Here is a 14,461-nt window from a genome sequence, read left to right as displayed (position 1 = left end):
AAATCAGTCACTGCCTCGGTGCACTGTTTACTCTGTGATACACTCGCCATCGAACTCTTTTCGTCTCCGTGGCTGGTTACGGGTTGGGCTGCGCCCATAGTCATATTTTCCAGACATTTTTTCAACAGGTTGGCGGTGTCATTTTATGATCCATCGATCTTTGCAACTCATTCAACTGTCAACAATGTAAAATTGCTGAGGCTATGCACATAAAGCTCACACGCCACCACGCATGAGAAACAGAGCAACAATTTTTTCTCCCTTAAATGTGTTTTTGAGAACTGTTCTAACTAGGCCACAGAGAGGTTTTGTTTGGTCTCACGTCTGCCATTCCTTTACTAGAGACGCGCTGTCATGCCATAACAATGCTATATGGAAGCACTCAGGTACGTCCAAACGTCGCAGTTTACCAATGTCAGTGGTAAATAATTAACAAAGGCCTCGATTTATCTGTTAACAGGCCGGCCAAGTTTACTTTAGGCTGGCCATTGTGGGGGCGGGTGACATTTTGGGGCGCTGCAGTCAGACACGACAGGACTACCTTCATGAAATCATGCGAAGTACCTGTGTAGCCTACCGTTCGTGGCGGTGAATTCTCACAGAAAAAAATTGATATCTGGCATGCGATGTTGAGATAAAAATAATGACCAACGTGGAGAATATAACTTAAGCAGCGCACCTGACCCGTTTTTGGAGCAGCATAGTTTCAGAATATTTCATCGGCTCACACTTGTCAGAATCTGTCGACGTAGCATACTCGGTGAGTTATGTAAAGCACACACTAATGTTCCGTTGAGAACTTGAAATAGGCCTACAAGTGTGAAACACAGTCTTCAGTGACTTTGGTTAGGGTAGCAATATTCGCAGAATTCTCAGACCAGGCGTTATCGACACAATTTTTGGAAATAAATGGAACTTTTAGGAACTGTTCCGAGCTCTGGATATTTTCACATCCGTCTTAATTCAAAATTGGAACAGGAGGGCAGGGCCCTAGTGTTTACACTATGGTACTGCTCCTACAAGTGAGGTAGAACAAGCATGTCGTATAATCCGCGCGAGAATTCGATTCACAAGTCCGTTGTATATGCGACTGTGAGAACTGACTTATCATGTATTTTGTTTCTTGGTCTTGTTTACCACTAAGTCTGTACATTTATCAATTCAAATAATTTATCAATTAAATTCAGTAACTCGAGTTAACGAAGGTCACGTTACACTGATCAACTGTTTGTTTACTGATTAGTTCATCTTAGATTTCTTGTTCAACGTCCATTTAAGTCTTGCTCATGAAATACATATTTCTGTCACATTTGTCCAAGTGTTGTTGCTGTTTTGAGGCTTTCCTAACATATTGCTTCAGGCAGTTTTTGCACAGGTTTCCCGTATGATGGATGGCACAAGTGGCATTTTAAAAGAATTGCAACCGAAAGGGCCCAAAAAAATCAACGACTCACTGTATTCCGCCAATACTTCTCATAAAGTGTCTCATTGTGTTTAGCATCTTGGAAAAGTCCTGCTTGTGACGTTTCCTCTAGCAAAATCACTTGCTCAACTACATTTTTTTTCAAAGTAAAAATAAATCTGAATATAACAACATGTGACATTCTTAGTTTCCACTAAAAATATGCGGTTTTTTTAATGGAAAAAAGGCGTATTTTTTCAAGATGTACTTGGTTTTTATTTTTTCTGTGATGAAATAAGATGAAGCAAATACTTTAAAGCAATGTCACAATGGAATATTCCCAATATTTGTTAGCCTTTGGAAATTCCAGGAAAATTTCAAACCCTTTGGTTCTCTACGTTCGTTTCAGTTTTATTAGGACCACAGATGTGCCCAAAATTATGTCCCACGGTGAAAGGTACGTATTTCTTTGTCGAGAAAAAAACCGAGTTGCTTCTTGGTTTTGAACAGCCAGCAAAAGCCATAGTTTTCTTGAAGTGCAGTGCACACCTGTGAACATGTCAACTTTGTGAAATGCAGGTACAGTGCTGCAGTGCAGTCGCAGCTGTGTACAAACTGTTGGTGTAATACTAACACCGTTGGTTTCGCGTATAGGTCAGCATTAGTGGGGTTCTTTTCTTCGTGGACACCGATGGTGTTTTGTTTACACCAATTCAACTCCAAGGTTTTCGTTGTAAAGCTCTTAAAAACCCATTCGATCGGCCGCTCAGATGAACTTATAGACGGGCATTCACGCGTCACAGCTGACCTGATTGTGCCTGTCAACTGACCTTCACCCGTAATGAGCCAGTGGCGTACACGAAGCTGAGGGACCCGACCCATAATTTTGTGGAAAATGGGTTAGAACACTGCAAATATGTCGGGAGAAAATGATGCAGTATTCCTGTCAATAGAGCCCCCCTTTTTCCTCCAGGTTTACTTGATCGTTGTCTCATTCCTCCACTAAAGAAGGCAAGCCAGCATGACGAAGGCCGTAGCTCTGCTTCTGCTAGTTGTCGTCGTAATGGCAGTGGTCGCCATGCCAACGGAGGCCAGAATAAGAGGGCGCAAAAAGGGCTGCACGTAAGGTTTCAATCTTCTTAAATATTTCTTAACTCTCCCAGTATACAGTACCTGCTGATGTATGCCCTTGGTATGAATTTGAAAGACCCAATTGGGCATACAAACTTCAGAAATATAGTGCTTTAAGAGGTGGCTTAACGTCACGTGACTTGTCACCTGATGAGGTCATCATCACATGATGTCAATCCGTTTCTATCAATCTGCAATGTTTCAACCGAATCAGACACGTTGTCAGACACACAGGGTTGTCAAGTCGATGAAGGATCAGCAGGATAATGTTACTATGTACCCCTCGTTCGTTTGTTTGTTTTTCCTTTTCTCTTCCCCTGTTTGCCTCAGTTTTTGGGTGCCTGTCGTTCCATGAATTAATGTCCGAAAGAAGAAAAACATGGTTATGGCAGACTTGTAAATAAATCCTTCTTTCAAAAGACAAGGAATGACAGCACCTGCAAAGGATGTGAGCAACATTTTGCGGAACTGTACAAGTTATTTTACCGCCCCTGGCTGACCATTTTCAAGCGCTGTTGGTACAGTGCAGCTGACCGCTTTACTCGAATGTCCGTTGCGCAGGTCCAGATCCGGGCGGGCTGGTTACTGTAACAGCAACGTGTCTTTCTTTAAACGGCTCTTGGAGGAGTACAGGAATATGTGAGTATCAATCAAGCCCTTGCTCTTATACAGAGAAATCACAGGTGTTTGAAGATACCAAAATTACCTCACTGCCTGTTAGTTGTATGGGAAGCCAAGGTTTGCAAAGATGTCACCACAGAGCAGGCTAGTGGCGTAAAATTACTTGTATCGAAAATTGGGGCATTATGGTTAGTGGGGGATGGAGTTGATCGACCATGGGAATTTGAAAAAGCGCGGGAGGTGACACCCATAAGACACTATATAGGGGACGGTGCTCATGATACAGATGTACATCTGTAATATGTATTACATCCATGCGGAATCTAACATCAAAAGTAGCTTTCTTGTCTTCCCTGAATGATTGATTACATTTCAGTCGTTGGGAAGTTCGAAAATTCTTCACAACCCACTTTAATATTTGCTCACCATAAAAAATAGTTTCGTTATAATGTTTAAGAATATCTATCCCTGGTAATCATTCCTTTCCTCTGATCAATTAGAACATCGACTCTGCTTAATAACTTTATTTACATGATCGTGTCAGTAAAGTAGATGTACTGGCTGACCAACTACGGAAAAGAAATGATTGCCAAGAATCAGTTGAGTCTTAAGACCAGTGATTCAACACTTTAGGTCCTGGTGTATGTAAGCCGTTAACCTCAACCGCAGCATCAAAGCAGATGAGGCTGGTATCTTGACGCTGGTATGTACCTTTTGTTCTTCTTCAGAACTTCAGACGCAGCGCCAGACGGTGATGACTTGGCCACGCGAGAGGGCGCTGACGACAAGCTGGGGACTAAGATTCTTCTTCTCCGCGAGCTCCTGGCCGAACTTCAAGCAGAGGACGACGACACTGGATTGTAGAGGGCGCCCGTACCGCACCCCAGCAAATCAGACGGTCTGTGCCTCCAAAGCAGGGGTGTAACTACGGGGCTGACGGCAACGTGGGAAGGTCTTTCCCTCGCGAGTGTTTGCCTCATCGGCTACCCTCTCATTTGACATTTCGGCATGGACGCAATCTTTATACAAGCCGGAATTTATAAGCTTTCATTTCGCTGTATCTAAAAAAAAAGTGTGCATCCGTACTTCCCCGAAATTTCACGCGAGCCACAGCTTTGAAGAGATCAAGTCGACACGGATGCCCGTATAAACCATTGAAAACAAATCAAATATATTTTCTTTTACATTCAGAATGGATTGAAGTCTTTCGCCGTGAGTACGTTTTCATCCAACAAGGGTAGTACTTTGTACCTTTCCTGGTCTTGAAAAAAATCCGCTCACCGTGTTTCAGACACAGATGAATTCGACTTGCGACCAGCAGGTTATAGCGAACAGTGTCGTGTCTTATTCAGCGTTGAATTCCTAATGAGGGTCGTCACCATTTGGACTTACGTCAGAGTGTATAAGAAAGGCGCCATATCTTTCAACCTCTCCTATTTTTGAAAGGGGGGTAGATAGTTGTTCGGGCTCATACGTGGAGTGATGCAAAACCGATCCACAATCCCCGCCCACTGAGCACGAACGGTGCCCGGGCTTTAGATAGCGCAGCTATGCTTTACTGGGATGGGGTAATTGCAGGAATTTATTTGTGGGTGCGTTCGATTATTTTCCACAAGTTCACTCGGGTTAAATCTCCTCGCCATTGTTTCACTTTTTTGAAATAGCAAAACACAGTCACCCCCCAGGTTAAGGTTGCATGCTGTCTGGAAGCTAATCAAACGCCCTCTATTTTAACAGTGGGACAGGTCTACGCTCATTACGTGCGCCGTAACACCGTTGAGATTTTCCAAAAGTCTTGCCAACATAATTATGCACTTCCCCTACAAAATTCTGTCAAGGTATTTAACCCATCCCTTCACAATGCAAGGACTGAAGATACAAACAGATACTGTTTGCATTTGATTGGTCAAATCACTACGGGGTGGGACTTAATTTTCGTTAAGCGCTGATGCTGGTGCATATAATGTTTGTTAGCCGCGTTTGCCTGTAATAAAGAAAGTAATTTACACGAATCTTCTTGAAAGGTAGATTTCACTTTTTTATATCAGGCTTTTTCACTTTTCTCCGACGAATAGTATCCACACCATATAGTCTCAGTGTAGTCAGGCAGTAGAAAATACAAAAATGAAACACAAAAACACACAAACTTCTGCGAATGAGATTCGAATCTACGACTTCCAGCTTATGCGAGCATCTCTCATGGAGTCTGCCGGGTTTGGGTGGTTGACTCGAATCCCACGAAGCAGTGGATATCGCAAGCTTACACTGACGTAGGCCTATATGTTTACAATGTATTCACAGTGTGGCGTGAGCCACATCAAAAACTCTTTCAAGTAGCTTTGAAATGATTAAGGAAGTTCCGTGCTAGGTATTAGTTTAGCAAATGCAGAGTAACTTTGCCGATGCCTGAGTGACGCCGTCAAGAGAGCGTTTGCACTCAACCATTTAAATATGTATGTAATGTTGTGCATGTTAGTTACTACACTTTCCTGTACTGTTAGCAAAGTGTCTTTCTTTTACAAAATAAGCTTAATACCGTGTATGTTCGTCAGTTTGCTGCATTTCATGCAATCACGGGCAGAGTGGAAGCATTGGACAGTAAAACACAATTATAGCTGTTAGATGAAAAGCTAATTTGTACTGTACATTTCTAATTTTTTCAGACTTATTTTTAATGCAATACATTTCTACGGTTTGACAAGTTTTAGACAAAACGGTTTGGACAACAAATACGTTTCAAACAGTTCTGCAATCAAACCAGAAACACCTTTTATTAAGACCGACTTTCACCTAATCGTCTCCCAAACGATTCCATTGCAATAACTTGCGTTTAGATGTTTTCACGTACGTTTCAGAATTGCTTTTTTTTTCAATCAAGAATTTACAATCTGTCACCTTTAAAGCAGAAAAGCACAATGTCTAAAGCTTAAACTGAGTCAATGTTACTGATCTTAATGCACATTCAGCGCAAAGCGCATTAAATCTTCTATTTGGGAGTGTAACCCTGGAATATGGTGCAACGTTGGCGTGCCTGATCCGGATAACACCAACATCTCACTTCTCGGCCGTTGAGGAGTCGCTTCTAACTGGAGTAGACTGTGTACGCCAAGGGTCTAGAGGCTACACAAAAGACAGTGTTACGTTGGCATTAATGGGACTCCGTGAAAAAGACCAGTTTAACCAGAACAGTGCCCAGTTGCGAGGTAGTTTTTTCAAGTACTTCAACATTTAGCTGACCTTTCACACAAACGAGATTTCATTCCTTTTTTGTCCAATTCGATTTTGGGGCAGGCGTCAGAAATGCAAGCAGTAGTCTCCTCTGGCCAACAGCTTCAATTGGGAATGTTGAATTCTTACAAATAAAGTGACAAAACCAACTTATTTCAAAATGTTTGTTCTCCCCTCCCCAGAAAGGGTTTTAAACTCGAATAGAGAATGATTTTTTAAATATCTGAAGTGGTTGTAACTCTCTCCTAAAGATTTGTCTCTGGTGTCAAAAAAACCCATGGCGAAAGTTATTATTACAGCAATTTGTTTTCAAATGAGTGATAACAGACTTAATCTTGCTCAAAAAGCGCATTATGAATGACGTGCAAATATCATTTCCGTACACTTCATTTAAGGGGGCATGTGGCCTGCGGCAGGGTTTGTGGCTTCTGATCACAGGGTACTAAACTTACCCCACAAGAATTTCACGAAATAGATATTTCAAATTTACACAAAAAGCAGGAGTTTTCAAGTGCCATTCAGTCGTCGCAAATTTAAGTGTTTTATATAAGGGACATACGGTCGAAATTTCAACCCGGGAAACTGAATTTGGTTTAAATGGCAGTGATTTGATATTTTTTCCGTGTTGTGTGGGAATTTTGTACACGAGAATAAAGGATATACCCAGTGTGTGCGCATCTCTGGCCCTTTTTTCTCTATTCTTGTCTGCCAGAACCCGTCTTTTGTAGTGTACAACTCTTCTACAAATTTCTTAATTTCTACAAAGTTCTTTTCGTTACGTAAGTTTTTTAAAATAGACTCTTTAGCAGTATTCCACCTTACACGAAACTTCCAGAACAGACAACTAGAATATTCTGGACTACGGCGAGGTAATCCACTGCGGCCTGGGGTCCAACGCGGATCACACACAGAATCGGGTGCGGTAGACTGCGTGACTGTACATAACATTTGCTCTATCAAACAAAATGGCACCCATACCTCTTTAAAAAAATCACCAAATTGAGTTATAAGTTTAAAGAAATCCAGACCAAAAAATTGCCTGTATTTACAATTAAAAATATAATGAAGACACTATTTATTTTACAATGTTTAAAGATAGATTGAAGTGCTTCCCTCCGCCGTCATACAACAAGAGTGATATTTTCACACCCCTCTTGTTCTGAATTTTAGTGTCAAAATTGTTAGTGCTTTTTTTCCTTTGATTTCCAATATACGTTGAACATGCCAAATGCCGTCCCCAGCCGTGTTACTCGAGACAGACCATTAACTTTCTCACATTCCAACGTTTTTCAGCATCTATGTTAAGCTTCAATGTATTCTTTTCTCCACGCCACTGACAAACCATTAAACATTCTTTGGCGTGTGGGCATTGTCATGTTTGCACCTGTGTGACAAGGAATCTCCGATACCTCAGTGTTCGAATACTGGATGCATCATTCTGTTTATGGATTTTAAAAGTGGCGACTTTGTGTATTCTACTCAAGCGCAATCGAGTACAGTGGGTCTGTGTATAACGGTTCGGGTGTATTCGATACTAGTTCTGTAGATTACAGTTGTCTAGCAAAGTCGTTAGCTGAACTATGCTGCTCACTTAGTAAGCTTAAGTTGTACCCTGGAGTGAAATAAGTCCTACCTGAGGAAGCAAAGAAACTAATTCTGAAAAAACGGTGAGCAGTGGTCGTTCACTCAATTCTCGCTCGCGCTGAAACGTTGAAAAGCATAACACAGCTTTTATACAGGATCCACCTGCTAGTGAGTACTCGAGAGTAATATTAGAGGGCGCCCTCATTTTCCACTGGTAAAAAAAATTACTGGCTGGCGATGCTTGGGTTTTACTTCATGTAGTAGAGGTCCAACTCCTCGAGTAGTTCGTTGAGGAGTCGGAGTTTTTCCTGTACCGTGTCGGCGTCCTTCCCCCGCCGCTCTGCCTCCAGTTCTGCCCAGTCACGTTCCTCGGGTGTATCCGGGGCAACATCACTGAAACAAATTCCAGAACTTGAAGTTGACCAAGCGGCTAAATCAAAACCCTGTGACACCTAAACATAGCTGGATACAAGCATGACTGTCCTAGTGCTGGGGGCATATAGCTCTCGACGAGGGCGGGGATCACTCAACAGCCGTAAATGTGGGGTTATGCAAATGAAGCGAGTGTAGAGGGCAGCGGCGTATCATGACAGTCGAACTTCGTTAATAAGAGGTTCTTCAGACTTGGCAAACTACCTTGGTATAACAGGAACCCTGTATTATCAGGAATGAAAACAATGAAAAAGAAAGGATTGGGACCTGACAATTTCCTTGTCTTAAGCAGAATCTTGTATTACCAGTGCTCTTCTTAACGAGGTTCGACTGTATAACTTTTGGTATCGCGGGGAGGGCGGGCAACCTCAAAGCACATGCGGCTGCAGACTCATTCAACATGATGTTGGGGGAGAACAAATTCAAATGGTTACTTTGCCATGGGTCATGGCGCTAATATAAATATACCGATTACTTTTTGTCCTACTCACCTACGATGTCTTATTTGTCAACGAATAAAATCGGTCGGGGCGGGGAAAGTGACCCCCCACGCAGCCCCTTCCCCCGCTGGATACGCCACTAGAGGGTTATGCAGTGGTGATCTTTATGCTTGAAACGACACTGGTGACTGTCTGTCGTTTCATTGTGTTATTATGCTGAACAAAGATCAAATCCTCAGCAAACCTTAATCGTATGAATTTTTTTACATCGCCTGAACGGCGTCAGATTCACATTGTGTAATTCTGGAATAACAAGGAAAGCTACACTGTTCCCGACATATGGGAAATTCGCCTCCACAGACAACTCGAGCTTGTTCAAACCCTGAAAGGACCGGAAGCAGAACCCCCTCAGCATAATTATTTCTCCAACAGAGGGTTTCCGTGGCTCCAATCTGGCTTTTGTTCCACAGGGTGTGGACAAAGGAGGTTTCCATGTGGAACAAAAGAACTTCCCAACAAGATGGCTCCCACGCAAAGCCTGCACATCGTCGCAATGCACAACGGATCATCAACATCAAATCACCATGACATAAAAACCATATGCCATATTTGATTGAAATTTCGCATGTGCACTAATGGACTCCTTTACATTTTTGTGCTTGCCAACAAGACCAGGCATGTAACAGCTGAGCTTTTGAGGGGTGGAGTCCGCCCCCAGCGTTGGGATGTTTATAAAAACTACTATAAAGCTCACACACAAAGAAAATTGGCTCGCGTAGGGTTACTCTGCTGAGCAGCATCGTGCAGGGCTTACCTACATGTAGGTGGTGCAACTTCCTAAAAACAGATCTTCAGATCTTTCCCTTCTTTTCTTTGTGTCTTCAATTGAGCCCAATTGATTGAAAAAATTAACTTTAAGATAGAATACGTTTACTCAATAACTCGAAGTGACTTACCCCTGCCTTTGTGCCTCTAAGATTCTCTTTATAAACGATGTGTTGCTTCTGCAATGGGCTCTTCTATTTCCAGCTCTCATTCTAAAAGTGGCAAAAAAAGGTGTACCACACTTTGACAAAGCGGTAGCACCCACTGTTCATTGTCATGTGATTCTATGTCATCGTCACTGATCGACAAGGTCTTCACCTGCAATCTGGGTTGTCGGACAAGCCTGGCATTCTTTAGAAAGTGCTTATTCATGAATAATGCCTGCTGACCAGAGGGGCGATTGGACGAGTCACCGGACTGAGAGGCTCTGCGGCCGTACACAGAATATATAAAAGTCAAACAACCATCAACTGTTTCACAGTAAACTGCAATTTTCAAATAAAAGGTTCGGATATAAGTATTCATGATCATCCCCTATATTTTTCAATATCGCAAAGAGAGTATTGAAGACGATTACAAATCTTACGCGCAGCCGTTTTTGCGTCCCCTCCTTTGGGCTTCGGTTGGCATAGCGACCACTGCCATTATGCCAAAGACTAGCAGAAACATGGCGATGGACTTCGTCATGATGGCGTGTCTCCTATAGTGGAGAACGAGACAACAAATAGGCAAACCTGGAGGGGAAAAGGGAGAGATTTTCCGATTCAAACAGTATGCCACGGTCTGTCAGTATGTTTGCAAACCACAGCTTTGAGGATAGCAGTGTTCTGGGGCGGGTTCATCACATGGGCGTGAGCTTGTGTTACGAGTCAAAGGTCAGGTGGCAGTTAAACACGAGGGTGTTAATATTTACTTCACAATTTATGCAGTGGTGTCATGAACTAAACTGCAAGGGAAGATGGGAGGTCACTGAACAGGGGCCACGCCCCCAAAGGTTCCGTTGTCTAATAATGAAAGGCGATTATTTTGTTAATTTCCTTTTACCCCATAATTCAAGAGCTCCAAAGTAATGAGCCTGGCCCCTTTGGAAAGTCTGCAAAAGGTTACATCAAAATATATTACAAATTTTTGCCTCCTCCCAAAAGAAATCAATCACCCCGGAAAACTCGGTTTCGTCCTCGCTCGAGTGCGCCGCTTCTTACTTATATTGCATAAAAGTTGTGCACAAACGGCGACAAAATACGCAGCCCCTTCATGACAATAAGGAATTATTGATCTGGCAGTGCGCAACGAAGAAACCAAGACGTTTCCTTTCCTGAAACAAAACGAGCTTTTATTTTCGATACCCAGACTTATCTCTGGCTCCAGTTAAGCTGAAACGGAGGAGTACACTGCGTTTTATAAACGTAATACAGGTAATCGATAATAATCTAGTCCGTGGTTGTCAAATGACTTACCGAGTACGGAACGGCAATAGATTCTTACACTGTAATATGATGAAAGACCCTGAAGCTCTAATGTGACCAAAACGGAGATTTGCTCAACGGGTTTTGCTCAAGGTGCTTCATCTCAGCGCCGCTTGACAGCTATGGGAGACGATTTCCAGCGTCAATCCATCTCTAGTATGCACGGTTGGCTACACCTCGTGAGGTAGTCCTATCCATGTCCTATCGTTGTGTTTGGTGACAGCGTAGGTCTACAGCGTACCCCAAAACTCTACCCGCCCCCGCACTGGTCAGCCGAAAAGTAAACTTTGCCAGCGTGTCATCAGATAAAGCCAAGGCTGTCGTTAATTATCAACCACAGACTGATAAACAGTGCTCATAGATCTGCTTAAGCACAAACTTTGCTTAAGCAGGAAAAAACTTTGCTTGGTAAACAATGGTTACCAGTTAAAACTTATTGTCATGCTAACCCAAAAACAGTTAAATGCAATCCCAAAACAATATACATCACATGGAGTTTGGGCTGGTAACCTGATTTATCAAGCAAGGTTTTCTCGCGTTTAAGCAAATTTTGTGCTTAAGCAGCTCTATGAAATTGGCCCCAGCTGGTTGAACCATGGAGGTAGAACGTACGTAGTGGGCCTGCCCAATGTTAACTGTAATATTGCTCGACGGTCCGCCCATGCTTACAAGTGCAGGAATGCCAGACGTGAGAATAAAACAATATTTTCAGATGTATGGAAGCTTAAAAATGGACATCTGCTTTACTAACATCAAAATAAGAAAAATACTAGCAGGTTGAACTTATTGTACCATGGATTTTTCTACTTCTCTGCATTTTTACTACCACAAAAGGAGCTTAATGTCTTGCCACGATTAATTTTTGTATTTTCTTTCCACGAGACTTTTCTTTGACTTTTCACCGTTGGCTTGTGGTTCGGAAACGGACTTCTGTTTTCCCGATTCGCTTCTACCAGCATCCGATTTCACCCAACTTTACGAAATAGTGTAACTTTACTTACGCCATATTTTATTGCGTAAGTTACGCAACAAATTAAGACCGATTTCACGAAAGTTACGCACTGCGCCGGTCCTCGACTTACGCAACAAATTATGGTGTAATTTACAGAGTCGGTTTAGGTGGCAAACTGAGTTGCGCAAACCGAAGCGATAATGAACAATTTGATTCAGTTATCGTGTTCGGTTAAGCCTCATCATTACTGAACTTAACAAGGCTTACACGAGAAAAGTACAACTGCAGTAGTTAATGAAAAAGTTGTTTGACCGTGAGAGAAGTACGAGATTTTCAAAATGCCGGGCAGAGGTGATTCAACGGCTGTTTTTTGACTGTTATAATATTGGAAAGGAACAGCCGCCGTAAAAGCTGTTTTTGTCCTTGTCCAGGAAATTTTACGTCTTCAAGTCGTGATTGGGCCCTCGTGCACAGAATGTACATGTACAGTACAAGGATTTTCTATAGGTCTTGCCCGTCGGCCGGAAATGGCCTACTATGTGATACTTTTGGCGGCATGGCACTGAAGTTGGGCGGGGTTGCAAGGTTTTTTCGTGAGTGCAGTGCGAGACGATTGGGTGGATGGACGTCGTGATGGCTCGGCCGGGAATCACATACATTAGAACCGGTTTATTTGTCCAAGCAGTTGTGATTATAGTGATGGCGAAATAAAAGAAATCCAGTCCACTTGAACACCCAAATCTTTCAGTGCCTGCTAAACTTTCTTTTTGCCTGCCTGGCCTCCAATTCCCCCTTCAGGGGCGGCCGGGCCGCTACACTAATAATAATAGTAATAATTGAAAATTTATAATGCGCCATTTCCATAAAATGATCAAAGGCGCAGTACAAGTTAACGTAAAAAAATAATGGATTTAAGAAATGAAAGGATACATGAATGTCACTCCGCTAGTACCTAAACCGCTGTAGGGGGATATGTCTGCCCCGCCCACAGGGAGAACCCAACCCTGCTGGCATCGGTGATGTCCTGATCTTTCCCGGGGACAGACGCCTCTAACCCTACCTACGATAACAGAAAAGTAATTATACCAAACACGGTGACATTAAAATAATGAATCACAGTTAAAACTATGTTAAACTTAATGATAACAATAACCTTACTAAATAAAACTAATAAAATCAAGAATCTTGCAGTGCAATATCACTGTGCAAATGCAACATTAAAAAGGTCAGTTTTCACTTTAAATTTAAAAACGGCAAGGCTCTGCTGGCACCGTATGTGCCATGGCAAGGCATTCCTTAATTTAGGAGCAGCCATTGCAAATGCCCTGTCACCAAGAGTAGGTGGCGTTTTACCAATGGGTAACTTACTTTGCTGACCTGTGATGATATCTAGACCCCTTCTAATGATGACAAGATTCATTAAGTATCTAGGAGCAAGACCATGGATGGCTTTGTATGTTAACAGGATGATTTTGAAGTTGATCCTGCACAAAACAGGTAACCAGTGAAGATGATACAGTATTGGTGAATGTGTGGTAACTTGGGTGTATTCGTTAGAAGTCTAGCTGCAGCATTCTGGACAAACCGCCATACAAAAGACTATTACAGTATTCCTGACGGCTGGTCACCAATGCATGAATTAACACTGAAAAGCGAATCGGGAGAGAGGAATTTACCGATGCGCCTAAGGTGGACAAATGCTGCACAACAAGCCTTAGTGATGTGGGTGTCCATTGTCATTTCTGAATCAAACCATGATCCCAAATTCCTGACGCACGTGGATGGAGGGGTTACAGAATCGCTCACCGTGACGTTGGAAATGTTTATTTTCTGCAACTGTTGCCTGGTTCCAATGATCAGGAATTCACACTTAGCGTCCTTGGTCATAAGCCTGTCTTGCGGCATCCAATTTCTAATGTCCAAAGTTTTCATTGTAGCTGGAGCAGTTTGGCAGGAAGTGTCATCAAGTTTAAATGATTAATACAACTGTGTGTTGTGTGCATAACAATGAACATCAGGCAAATGGTCTTCAATGATGTCAAATAGTTCAGAAGCATAAACCGTAAGTGGTCCTAAGCAAGACCCTTGAGGGACACCACAGTTTAGGTCAAATTTCTCTGACAGAGTACCCTGAATGGAAATACGTTGGCTTCTGCCAGATAAATAAGATGAAAACCAGGCCAGATCTTTACCAGATATCCCGACTTTAGATTCTAAACGTTGCAACAGACTGGAGTGATTAACTGTATCGAAGGCAGCACTTAAGTCCAAAAGAACAAGCAAAATGACATGCTGAGAGTTCATTTTCAGCAGTATATCACTCTTGACCTTCATGAGAGCCGTCTCAGCGCTATGATACTTTTGGTAAGACGATTGAAAA

At 42.5% G+C, this 14,461-nt stretch overlaps 2 protein-coding genes across 4 annotated transcripts; one reads left to right on the top strand and one right to left on the bottom strand.

The window, feature by feature from the left end:
- The first annotated feature begins 484 nt into the window (after positions 1-484).
- On the top strand, positions 485-5,788 carry LOC110975566 (uncharacterized). 2 transcript variants are annotated; one of them, XM_087130686.1, is made up of 4 exons: positions 485-760; positions 2,411-2,524; positions 3,095-3,172; positions 3,883-5,788. In XM_087130686.1, exons 2-4 carry the CDS (start codon positions 2,424-2,426, stop codon positions 4,016-4,018), a joined length of 315 nt encoding a protein of 104 aa, XP_086986812.1. In that variant the 5' UTR covers positions 485-760; positions 2,411-2,423; the 3' UTR covers positions 4,019-5,788. The 2 variants fall into 2 exon arrangements, with proteins under 2 accessions (XP_086986812.1, XP_022083838.1); XM_022228146.2 differs by having other exon boundaries at positions 488-760; positions 2,376-2,524.
- A 110-nt stretch (positions 5,789-5,898) lies between these two features.
- Positions 5,899-13,666, bottom strand: LOC110975462 (uncharacterized). 2 transcript variants are annotated; one of them, XM_022227982.2, is made up of 4 exons: positions 13,450-13,666; positions 10,250-10,397; positions 9,795-9,875; positions 5,899-8,359 (listed from the first exon to the last, which is right to left on the bottom strand). In XM_022227982.2, exons 1-4 carry the CDS (start codon positions 13,499-13,501, stop codon positions 8,215-8,217), a joined length of 426 nt encoding a protein of 141 aa, XP_022083674.2. In that variant the 5' UTR covers positions 13,502-13,666; the 3' UTR covers positions 5,899-8,214. The 2 variants fall into 2 exon arrangements, with proteins under 2 accessions (XP_022083674.2, XP_086986810.1); XM_087130684.1 differs by lacking the exon at positions 13,450-13,666 and adding an exon at positions 11,121-11,379.
- Positions 13,667-14,461: the final 795 nt, after the last annotated feature.

Source organism: Acanthaster planci, linkage group LG20 (assembly GCF_054643075.1).
Source record: "Acanthaster planci isolate LZ-2023a linkage group LG20, COTS_SCS, whole genome shotgun sequence".
NCBI classification, from domain to species: domain Eukaryota; kingdom Metazoa; phylum Echinodermata; class Asteroidea; order Valvatida; family Acanthasteridae; genus Acanthaster; species Acanthaster planci.
The sequence above is the reverse complement of the archived record's forward strand: the minus strand, read 5'-3'. Positions and strand labels throughout refer to the sequence as shown.